The sequence below is a fragment of the Corythoichthys intestinalis genome, chromosome 19, assembly GCF_030265065.1.
Source record: "Corythoichthys intestinalis isolate RoL2023-P3 chromosome 19, ASM3026506v1, whole genome shotgun sequence".
NCBI lineage: Eukaryota > Metazoa > Chordata > Actinopteri > Syngnathiformes > Syngnathidae > Corythoichthys > Corythoichthys intestinalis.
In genome coordinates this window covers 39690990-39703746 of record NC_080413.1, presented here as the reverse complement: position 1 = coordinate 39703746, position 12757 = coordinate 39690990, and the positions used below count along the sequence as shown (strand labels likewise).

At 38.8% G+C, this 12757-nt stretch overlaps 1 protein-coding gene across 3 annotated transcripts in view; it reads right to left on the bottom strand.

The window, feature by feature from the left end:
* Window positions 1–12757, bottom strand: part of epha7 (eph receptor A7) — an 88442-nt gene that overhangs the window by 66799 nt on the left and 8886 nt on the right. For all 3 annotated transcript variants that reach the window (XM_057822467.1, XM_057822466.1, XM_057822468.1), the window contains 2 exons: window positions 4051–4206; window positions 1618–1953 (listed from right to left, as the gene is read on the bottom strand). In XM_057822467.1, the coding sequence (XP_057678450.1) occupies window positions 1618–1953; window positions 4051–4206 (492 nt within the window). The remainder of the gene's footprint in view (window positions 1–1617; window positions 1954–4050; window positions 4207–12757) is intronic.

Below are 12757 nucleotides of genomic sequence, written 5' to 3'. Positions count from 1 at the left end.
AAATGTTTGGCACTTCTGATTGCCTCTAAGAAATGGTACACAGGGAAATATGAATAAAGGAATTAAAAACCTCACAAATATAAAAAGGGATTTCCACAGCAGTGTTTATCTACTAGGATACGAGTCACCGTTAGGGTTGGGTCCCAAAACCTGGTATCAACTTGGTACAAGTTCCAAATAAAAACAAACATTTCGATGCCTGAGCATATCCTCTGATTGCTCCCTTGCATTTGTGTGCTTTTTCAGCCTTAGTGTAGCTTCAGTGTAGCTAGTCCCAGTCTTGTCGATGTAATCACATGATTTCTCGAGTTCTTAGTGTACACAGCCATTGCTAATAAGACGAGCTAACTCTGACAACTATTTCCTGATTAAAAATCTAGTATTTGCTGGTTTTTGTAATAGCGAAACTAGTACCAAAATCCAATGAATCCCACAACGTTTTGTTGGGTTGTTGTGTTTTGGACCTGGTCGGTATTTTTGTCTCACCCCAACAGAGAGGAGGGATCAATGCTGATGTGGACCACCTCGTATTGACTAAAATTAATGCTGCACGATTAATCGATTAATTCGATGAGGAAAAAAAGCTTCGAATTAATTTTTTCTGCTTTGATGTTTGGCTTAATTCAAGTGGCATAGTAATGGTTTGTTTTGAAAGAGTTGCATTTAGTTTTATTGATTTGGAGAGATACACTGCCCCCTGGTGGCAACAGTGAATATGACGTAACTCGTTTAGGCTGAATGTGGCTGCTCCCTGTTCGGGGCAACATAAGGCTTTAAGTTTTCATTTGAGCTAATATGTATGTTTATGCATTTGTAATTAAGTTTAGAGCAATGTATAGACTTTTTGTGGGAATATGTGTTTGAACGATTTGTTAAGAGTTAAGAGTTAAAAAACAAAGTTAAGCAGCAGACCTGTGCTATGCAAATTTATTAAGATCAACTAAACTTACATATCAATTTGACTGATTAGACATTTACATTCTAATTTTGTTGATCTTTTGTTTTACTTATATCCTCTTTTTTATACCATTTGATGCTAAACTCTGTATTTATTGCTCTTGTGAAATGAAAGTTCAATTCTTTACAGTTTAAAGAAACACTCAGGGCGTTTTATTTTGTATGCACATTTAATTCTCTTTTGAAAGTGCTATCTTGGTGCCACTGGATGTGCAGGTCCACATCAATGTTAATCCAAGCATACACACGTGTTTCTTTGTTTTACATCTCCTAAAATTGTTCTGCAACGCATTAAATGTTTGTTATCCAAATCCAAATACAGTAACTGAAAAAACAATTAGCACAGAACATGATTTTTTATTTGTTATTTACATCTGTAGGAAGAAATGGATAAAATCTGTAAATTGGGGGTAAAACCTGCCCAAAACCTAGTCTAATACAACACTTGGCCTATTGTCATCGTACAAAAATAGGGCGCCGTTGTGTCTTAACCGTTGCCGAACCCCTTTCACTTACTCACTGAATCCAGGTTAAGAACCAATGCTCGAGGCTCATTTTGCATCAGTTTTTAATTGGGAAATTATTTTTTTCTACACCTAGGTTTTATATTAAAAAGAGTTAAATGAATAACGTACTAGATTATTAAATTTTAATCCTTACCAGCCTGTCCAGTGGCGATGTTAACTGTAGCAAACAGCCTTTGCGTACGACTAAGATCAGATACGCCATTGACTGCCTCCACCTCAAAAGTGTAGTTCACGTGAGCCAGGAGGTCAACAATATTCACATATGTTTCCAGTAGTTGTGACTGTGAAGGTAAGTATCTGACATTTGGGCCACAGGATTTACACTCTTCAGCTTCCCAGCTACAGAGCCGGCACCGAACCCTGTAAGTGACATCGCTGCGGCCACCGTCGTCAGCAGGCGGACTCCACTCAAGGCTGAGGGTTGTCTGGTTGATGTTGTAGATGAGATTCTGAGGTGCAGAAGGAGGTCCTGCCGTGTTTTGACACAGAGGAAGAGAGAAGTGAGATTATTTGCGAGACTTTCTGACAGCTCAGTCTAACAGTAAATATTTGTGTTTCATTCAGATTATAAAATTAATAGAAAGCGAGGTGCACCGGCGAACAAAGAATCTGATTATTTTTCACATCCCAATGTAACGTTTCCTTGAAGGCTGAATAAAATGGCATGTTGGTCCTATGTGCAAAAAAAATAAGTAAAAGTACAAGTATCTAAGAAAAAAATTACTCAAGTAAAAGTACAAACGTACTTGCTTTAAAATGTACTTTACATTTTTACTTTACAAGTAAAGAGTAAAAGTATTTCCTCCCGGTGCAAAAATGGAATATACATGTGTGTGTGCATATATATATATATATATATATATATATATATATATATATATATATATATATATATATATATATATATAGCGGAAAACACTTGACTTGGAAATTCCGCTCTGAGACCCCCAATTTGGCCAAATTTAAAAATTGTCCTATATAGATTTGTGTGATACATCATTGGAAAGCTTAAAATCTCAATTTTAAACTGGAGGGCACTTAAAAAAAATAATAATAAATTAAACAGCAAAACCCTAACTAGAGGTGAGAACACCCGAGACCATAATTAAAGATGCCATGATTTTAACGAGATATTATCGCGTACATACCTCTTTTCGATCCAAAAACTCTATATAGCATGTATTACCGAGTGTCAAGACACAGCTGTGAATGGCCGCAGCCGGATTTTGGGGGGATTTTATGGGTGAAACATGGTAATATAACAAGGATCACGATGCAGAAATCGCAGACATCAAGGAGTGGTCGTGATTTATATTTTCATATATTTACCCTTTTAAACGTTTTTTTTTTTCTTTTTTGGGGGATCAATTATTTATCATTTGAAATATTGGGGAAATGCAACCGTAACGAAAAAAATACAATTACGTGATAGTTATGAGGTAGATATCAATGACTTTTTTACAGACGTCAATTTTTTCATTGTGATGTAATTTGTTTAAGTTTAAAATATGCGAGCGAAAACATTTTTAAAGTCGTTTTTTTTTTTTAACTAAATATTAGACATCAATTAATTATTTTAAGCTAAAAATGACAGACATTCCAAATAATAAATATGATTACTTACCTTCTTTTTATGGCTAGGTTGAAACAAAAGCGGTTGCGCGACGTCTGTAAACGGGGGTTTCCAGGGTAAAACGGATAATTAAAAATAGTTTGGGGACTTAATGCGCCATGAATCTGCTATGGCAGCAAATAGACATATTGTTCTATCAAACACAACAATTGTTTTGGCTTAAAATACAGCAGTTTATTTTAAAGAGAGATGCAAGAGCAGGAACTGCTTTTTTAGCCTTGTCTGTGTTTTCCGCCATATATATCCAGAGATATGAGTCAATATTCAAAAAAAGAACCTGAAAATTCATTGAGTGCTCAGTTTTATTTAAAACTGTACAGAAAGAAAAAACAAGCATTTAATTTGACTGCAGAAGCTTAACAAGCTCAAAAACACCTAAACTTATCTTAATTTTGAATTGCAAGCAACTATCACATGCATACTGCCACATACTGTACAAGAGTGTGGTGGTTTTCATTGGTCAATATCTTGTTCACCAGCAATGTTACTTGTACTCGTGTCGCTGCCTCGAGTGCCCAGTTACGGTATAGTTGCACGGGGGTTATCTACTGTATTGCGCCAGAGGTATGTATATGAATCACAATGACAAAAAAAGTAAACAAACAAAAGTAACGTGTAACACAGGCGGCAATTTGAAAAGCAGTGGCGTAAAAAGTAGATACCTGCTGTAAAATGTCGTGAAGTGTCAGTAAAAAGTATCACTTCATATTTGTACTCAAGTAAAGTACAGTTACACAAAAATGTACCTAAGTACAGTAACTTTGTTACATTCCAACACTGATTTGAATGCTAGTAATAGTAACTCATCTTTAATATACAAGCTTTGAAAATAATTTGCAGTTTAATGTAATATTTAAAACTTTATTTCAATGTTAGTGTTGTCTCCATCGCAATGTGATAATGTAAAACAGCACCAATCCAGGGCAGACTTACTTGTGCAGGCCACAGAGGGTGGGTCAGACAAAGCTCGGTAGTAGCCGTCGTCACAGTCACAGTGCCAGGAGCCCTCACGGTCAATAAAACTGTGTGTTGGGCAGCGAGAGCACTGCAGGTCCTGGGAGGAAATCTTGTAGTAACCGTGACCACATGCTGTAAATGAAGTTAAAATTATTTTTTTTTTTAAAGACAAGAGAAAAACCTTAGATAATTGTCTGCTTAATTATACAACCCAAGAATTTACCCCTTAATTAGTACCTCCTGTAGTCACCTGAAAAAATATGTTTCCGGAGTAAGAAATATCAAGAAGGGATTTGCCGTGAAGTCAATGATTGGGCTTCCCTCGAACCTACCAGTTGTGACAGAGGTATATACCTGAATGTTCCACTGAATTTTTCAAAGATAACTTTAATCCAATGAGTGTAAAATAGACATGTTAAGATCAAATCATCTTTGAAGAGGTTAAAGAAAAATTTGCTTGAATAACATGAATAACATTTTGCAGTATTTTTTTTAATGTCGAATTTGACACCCAAAGTACTACCGTGCGCTCTAAACTTGTTTTGTTTAGATGCATACAGGAATAACGTACTAAAAAAATGCTTGCAGAAAACACTTAAATGTAGTTATATCAAATAAGGGCAGTTTAAATACGCTACGTGACTAATGTGGTCAACAGCTTCAAAGCTAGCACAAAAAACACAATGGTTAAAAGTATCTTTGAGGCAGTGAAAAGGTTCTAAATAACTAAATAAAAACAAAAATAGTGAGTACTCGCCACTTCTAACCCATGTGCGCATGCATGTGGATGCATGTGCAAGCGCACTGAGCATTGTGCAGGACGTTTCGCCGCGTTGTAAGGAATGGCCGAACACCGGACCCGTTGGAAATTGCAGCAAGGTAAGGGATTAATGTCAAAAATAACCCTAACTTTCTTAAAGCTAAAAGTTTCAGTGATGGCCTATAATAGTCTTCATAAATCATTCAATCGTGTCGTTCGATCAATTCCTGCGCTTGTAATGGTGTCTATAACACAAGTATTCGCTTAATTTCTTGATAACTGACTTCAGATAGTCCTCGATATTTCACTGCCTCGTAGAACGCAGTTCTAGTTAGTTAGCTCTAACTGCGGAGGGGCTAACTAGCGCCTTTCACACCGGGCATTGCTAGTAAAGTTAGCGAACGTCAGTTGGGATCTGAATTGTTGCCAGTTGGCGTTGTGACGAGTTATTTAAGGCCCCTTTGTAAAGCGCTTGTTAACGATAAAAAAAATAAATACTGTAAATCACGAGCAATGAGTTAACTAGAGTGATGAACTAGTGCCTTCCATTCAAGTCATGTTCAAGGCTTTGTTAGTAAAGTTCTGAATGGTCATTTTTGACAACGAGTTATTTGAGGCCCCTCTATACTCTCCGATAATTACAGAAAGGGAAGAGTTTTGCCTTGTTGTGGAGGTCGTTTTATATTAAAAAGAAATTTTATATCAAAACCCCTCTTCATGTTTTCGTTTTAATAAAATTTGTAAAATTTTCAACCAAAAAATAAACTAGTAGCCCGCCATTGTTGATGTCAATAATTACTTACACAATGCTCATGGTTGCTGAAGCCTATAAAATCAGTCGCACCCAAGCGCCAGCAGAGGGAACCAAAACTCCGAAAAACACAAGTACACGTTTCACTGTGCTGTCATTGTAATCTCTTTTTGACAGCCCTAATTTATACATATACATTTTTTTCTTGGGAGCTCCAGGGGGAGAACACCGTGCCTGGGCGAAGCAATCTTGTCTTTCCATTATCACCCTATGGAAGGCTTGGGTGTCGGGGCAGCAATTTAGAAGTCATAGAGATGACTAAGGCATAGACTTCATAATTATATTAAAGGGTCACATTTCGCAGACACGGCGCCATGCCTTCACGTAGGGGGGGCCACCCCACACCAGCTCGCCCCCCTGGTAGGGAGAGCAATTCTTAAACACACTCTGCGTTTTAATGCCGGATTTAGGTTTATACAGGACGAAACCGAAGCCTACAAGGGGACACGAGTGTCTCAAGAGTGATTTGGTCGAGGATTCAAGGTAATTATTATATTTTTCTCACCATGCATACATTTTGAAACGTGAATATAATGGGAAAAATTAGCTGCTACTGCCGCCATATTGGATTCCTCACTAGCACTATACTTGGAAATATTTATGTAAAATGAATGATAACTGCACATTTTTTTACTTTTAACCAATAATCTTGTAGGAAAGCTTGTGTGTGTGTGTGCTTTAGTTTAATTGTTGCAATCCTGGCCCTTTAAAAAGAACAAAACTTGCTAGAGTAACTCTCTCCTCCCTTCACAGCAGTGAAGTTCATTCCCAAAGCTACACTCAAAAAAATGGGATGTTGAACTGACATGAAAAAATTATGGAAAGAATTTGCACCTGATAATATTGCTTTCCTTCAGCATTTAGCAATTGTGTCCTTTTAACTTAAAGCACACGTCTCGCCAACATTAGGCACTTATGTTGCGCGAACATAACACACTCTTGTTGAGCCAACATATAGCACTCATGTTCACCCCAAAATACATGTTGAACCGACATTAAAGAAATACATAATTTGCATCTGATTAAATTGCTTTCCTTCAGTATTAAACAATTGTGTTCTTTTAACATAACCAACATAAGGCACAACTAGGGCTGTCAAATTTATCACGTTAACAGGCGGTAATTAATTTTTTAAATTAATCACGTTAAAATATTTAACACATGCACGGAACGACCCTCTCATGCATTGCCGCAAACAGACTACAATGGCGCCGTTCTACGCATATATAGAGTTAAGGGGCAGTGACAGGTGAGTGGAGTGGATGCAGGCATTCATTTGGACCATGCTTTTATTTATCTAAAACTTTGTCATGTCTTCCACAACAATATTGAGGCAAGCAACATGGTGAAGACTAACAGGAATTGCCCTTTTTCTTAACACCCTACATTGTAGACAACACAGAGACGCTATAGTATTTGCAGCCGCTACACACAGTCATGGTTACCCACTTCCCATCATGCAACTGGGCAGAACAGTTTTGTCACTACATTATCTTTTACTGAAAGCTCAACATATACACTACATGGCAATATTCAGTCACAATATAAGAACTCACATTTATCCTTCAACAATCTATCCGTGGATCCCTTTCACAGAAAGAATGTTAATATTAATGCCATCATGTGGATTCATTGTTATGATAAACAAATACAGTACTTATGTACAGTATGTTTAATGTATATATCCGTATTGTCTTATCTTTCCATTCCAACAATAATTTACAGAATAATATGGCATATTTTAGAGATGGTTTGAATTAAGCCTGAACGATATATCGTTTAAACATCGCCATCGCGATGTGCGTGTGCGCAATAGTCCCATCGCAAGCACGTGCGATAGTTTTCCTTTTTTTTTATCCACATACGCCTCACTTTCTGGTCTGCGCACAGCCTCCTACCCTCCCTCTCCCAGCCTTTTGATCCTCTCAGTCACTGCAGCACAACAATGGCTTTGATCTGGCCAAAGAAGCAGACTTCACACGGGCATCTGTCAATCATCGTTTAACTTGTTGAAAGGAAGCCGCGCTGGAATGAATGTGTGTACTGTGGGGACGTTGGAGACATTTAAATGCCAGAAGTGATCATGAGGAGTTTGAAATTTCTACATGTCACTTCAACGGTCACAGCTAAAGTAGATAAACAGAAGCATTTAATAAAGCCAAGCATTTATCTGCTACAGTACTTTATTCTTGTTCAAAAATGATTTGGTTGGACAGTTATGTTTAAAATTTATCATCATTATGAAATTTGAAGTGCTTAAAAACCATTTATTTATATACATTTTTTAAATCACTTTGGGGGGGGGGGGAGTTGGGGGGGAGAGAGAAAAAAACATGTCTTATACACGGTGACCCAAAAAAAAGTTTATACTGCCATAATACAACTTAAATGTTTATTCATCTTAGAATTAGAATTGAATCACAAATTATACATTATTGTAAAGAACATGTACAGTACACTCTATTTTTCAATGTGTCCTCCCTTAAGTGTCACAACAGTCTCCAGGCGCCTGCGGAACGCTTCTTTATGTAGGATGCTGTCATCTTTTCCCAAGATCTAACAATGGACCTCTCCAAGGCTGCCACAGAAGTTTGTGGCTTCTTACAGGCACTGTCCTCCACAGTTGCCCATATGCTATAATCCAGGGGATTGAGATCTGGACTCTGGGGTGGCCACATATCACCTTGTCAATCAACTTTTTGGTCCGCACAGATCGGCACTTCCAGACCCAGGTTTTCGTGAGGCCGTTCCAATATCTTTCAGCTTCTTATAACTTTGTAGACTGCACATCTGGATATTCTCAGATTTGCTGCAATCTCAGTAGGTGTCAGACCGGCACGCAGCAATTCAGGTACAGCTAAAGTTTTCTTCATTTTCAGCAGAAGCACAGGAATTGTAGAGACGAGAGATTACCAGCTGCATTGAGTGACCTTAATGAATCACTTAAGCATGACAACCTATTTAGATATGTGTCAATGGCTTTTAAACAAGCAGTCAACTGAGTGTAAACTTTTTTTTGGGTCAACCTGTATGTATCTCTTTCCAATGCTAAATCTGAATAAATACATTGGGCACAAAAAACACACACAAAAAAAAAAATTTAAATGGGGGGGTGGGCTACTTCGCGGTTTTTCACTTATCGCGGCGGGTTCTGGTCCCCATTAACCGCGAAAAACAAGGGATGACTGTACACTGTGGTGATCTAAAGTCTTTCCAAACAGCTATTTAAGTCATCTTGTGAAAATATCTTGAAAAAAATATATATGAATTTTTTTTAATATCGCAATATAATATCGCAAAATATCGCAAACCCCAAAAAAATCGCAGCAATAGTTTTTCCCAATATCGTTCAGGCCTAGTTTGAATTGTGATTAATTACGATGAATGAATTTCTAAGCTGTGATTAACTCGATTAAAAATTTTAATCGTTTGACAGCCCTAATTTTAATGTAAATGGCCGTCAATGGCATCAATTTATATATGCCTCAATGGAATCCGGTACATTGGTATCAATAGAAGCGACATTCATAATAGTCAATGGCATGGACGTACATAGCTGTCAGTGGTATTGACTTACTTAGGCGCCACTTCAATGTCAATGGGCTGTAATGGTAAGTGATCAAAAATCACAATCACCTATGTTTTCCTGTCAGTGAAAATGAAGGGAAAATGTTTGGCATTAAAAATGAATGGAATTCCGGTCATTTTGATATTTAAAGGGTGCCGGTCGGTCAAACAGTTTGGAGTCTCCAGTGCGCCGAAAAAATGTGGATAATAAGATTATGAAAGAAATAAATAAAAATAAAGTTGAGGAAATTTACTGGCTGGGCCTGTGCCTTGCAAAGCCCCATCTAATAAAAAAAACAACACTTTTCACAAACAAAATAATAATTAAATGGTGATGGTACCAATGAGGTGTCCCTTACTTTTTCAGGGAGTTGGCAATCCTACTTTTAAATCCGCGAGAAATCACGAGACTATTGCAATTAGTTGGAAAGACACATTAACATTATGTTGCATCAACAATATCTAATCAAGCCCCTCATTCACTGTTCATGTTTATGTAGAGCAGTACTTCTCAAATAGTGGGGCGCGCCCCCCTGGGGGGCGCAAGTGACCTCGGGGAACATGTTTTTTTTGGGGTTTTTTTTTTTTTTGCCGTACTGGAATAAAGTGTACTTGCACATCCACTCAGTAGGTGGCAGTGGCGCTCTCATTTTCAGAGTGCGCGCAGTATTTTTGAACTAAGGAAGAGCACTCAGCAAACACAGACAACAGATATGAAGAGCAGTGTGCCACCGCCGTTTTTGAAAGCCGTTTTCCGACCGGACTCACTCACACAGCGACCCACTGTCTTGTCCGGTTCTCACGTCGCCGCCCGAGAAGTGCCATTTTCGGCTTGGGATCGTCACGACGATCGCCCTCACCTACGCTTCTACCTCGGCCGCCGTGAATGCGCTTTTTTCGTGCCGTTTGCCTTTTAGCTTTGACTTTTAATACAGTGGGTGATAATGAAAGACCACTGTTTACTGTGTCTAAAAATAATTATAGCAGACAGCCAGAAGCCAAATCAATTAAGACGCCACTTAAAGACATTAGACCCCAATCTCATTGTTAAGCCGCTTGATTTTTTTCAGTGAAAACGTGCCGAATATTGCCAACAATCGTCCTGCTTTGTCAGTGTTATATCAGTAAGCCAGTGAGCATTGTTAGCATGCTCATTGCAAAATAACTCCACACCATTGCAAAGGAGGTAAATACTGTGAGCAGCAAAAATAAAAACTGTCCTGTCCAAGGACACTTTTTTTTTTTTTTAATTCAGATTTGTTTTTTCGGTCAAATTTTTTGGCACATTGTCCTCATGAGTGAATGTTCCTAATCAATTTTAATTTGTTATTATTTACTGATTTTATTACATTTTATTTTTCTGTATCAAATGGTCAAAAATGTACCTTGAGTGTATTTTTTAGTTTGGATGTGAGTTTTTTTTTTTAATTCAGGCAAATTGATGCACGTCAAGTCTTCTCTGTTACAAACAAAACAATGTTAATAAAGTTATACTTTATTATAAGTTGATCTATGTTACTTTTTTCTTTATTAGAAAAAAAGGACACAATGTTAGGCAGATGCGTATTTATAATAGTAATTTTATAGACAAATGATACTATTTACAGTGGCGGCAGAGAGTTTGGGGGGGGCGCGAAACATTTACGTCTTCCTTGGGGGGGGCGTGACAGAAAATAATTGAGAAGTACTGATGTAGAGACTGCATGATTCAATCATGCTCCCCTTGGAAACATGATGGTTTCTTGATGAAAATGCACACTGTCTTTTAGTAAACTTTACAACCAGCCTGATTCATTTTTTTGAGTGTACCGTCATCTGAAAATTGTGTGTAAATGACAGAAGTAAGTATAGTGTTTAAGTGTGCCTTAACAATATATAAACACGTTTGGTTGATGACAGTTCCTCAGCTAATAATCCGTTGCATTCGCTAGCCGCTGCGAGCTAACCGCTAGCCACCCTGTGCTAATTGCTAATGCTAATCATTGGCCCATTTGACTACGTTGTTGAGGCTAAAAGTTCAGTCCAGTTCACTTGTCAATCTAGGTTGTTATTCTAATTTCCTGCTTAACGTGTTTGCTGATTATTGTCTATGATGAGCATTATGTGAGCGGTATATTTCATTTATCTTTAATGTTGATCGTGATAATTTAGGTAGATATGTTTATACAGTATTTGCGTGTGTGTATTATATAACTGACATGTTGCATACAGTTATACTGTATTGCAGAAAACCACATACACCCATCCTCATCACTCTCTCAAGTAAACCAAAAATAAATCCTAAACAGCCTCTTTGGATCTCTGATCCAATTCACAACATCATAGCGTCACCGGCCTTATTCCACGCACCCATAGAGAGATCCCAATCCGAATTAGCTCTCTTTTTCAATCTAGACTGTTTTACGTTCATATATACAAAATTCAGGGATCTACGCATTTATTCAAAAGATTTTTCAACTTAAAAAGCTGTTTGTTTTGCTACTTCAAAATATTTACGTAAAATGAATGACAACTGCCCGTTTTTTGTTTGTTTTTTTTTCCTTGTAACCACCATGGAGAATGGGCAATGCCATGCCTGCCTCCTGCAGGGACATCATCCTCCGCAAGATCCCCGGGGTCAAGTATGTGTGCATGGGGAAGGCCAACTCTGAGCCGAGGGAGCATTCTTTTGGCAAGCGCCACCACATGTGCGGCACCAATTACTGGACCAGCATAAAGAACTTCATGGTCAGCAATAGGCCGGCCCAGCGCCTGCACGTGCTAAAGCTTGTCGAGTTCTTCCCCGGGGAGGTGCAGGCCGACCTGGACCACGCCAAGTTAGAGGAGAAGTAGGATGAGGAGGAGGTCTTGGCCGAGCTTGCCAGGGAGCTGGCCGACAAACAGCTGGACCCGCCGTCGAACAACGGCTACCTGGCCAGGAAGGTCCAGGCCAAGCAGGAGCTTGCCCAGCAGGAGAACATGGAGATCGCCTTGGAGCTCAAGAGGGGGGGCCCTCTGTGATCTTCGACGTCCTGGTGGAGCTGGTGGACAGGGGAGACCAGGGCTGTCCTCAAGCAGCAATCTCCCCCACTCACCCACAGTGACATCGGAATTCAATGAATAACAAATGGTGATTGTATATAGAATTTATCAATTATTTGAATATTATTTATAATTGATTCTGCATGCTTTTGTCAAGAATTACAGTATGTTTCTGATATGAAAATTGAGTAATTTATTAGCTCTTGAAAACTTTGCACTCAAATTTGCACTAAATAAAAAATTAAAAAGTTGCTATTTTAGGCAGAAACTTATAATCTCCATCCATCCATCCATCCATCCATCCATCCATCCATCCATCCATCCATTATCTTCCGCTTAGTCCAGGGTCGGGTCGCGGGGGCAGCAGCTTTAGCAGGGAAGCCCAGACTTCCTTCTCCCCAGCCACTTCAGCCAGCTCCTCCGGCGGGATTCCAAGGCGTTCCCAGGCCAGCCGAGCGACATAGTCTCTCCAGCGTTTCCTGGGTCGACCCCGGGGCCTCCCGCCGGTGGGACATGACCGGAAC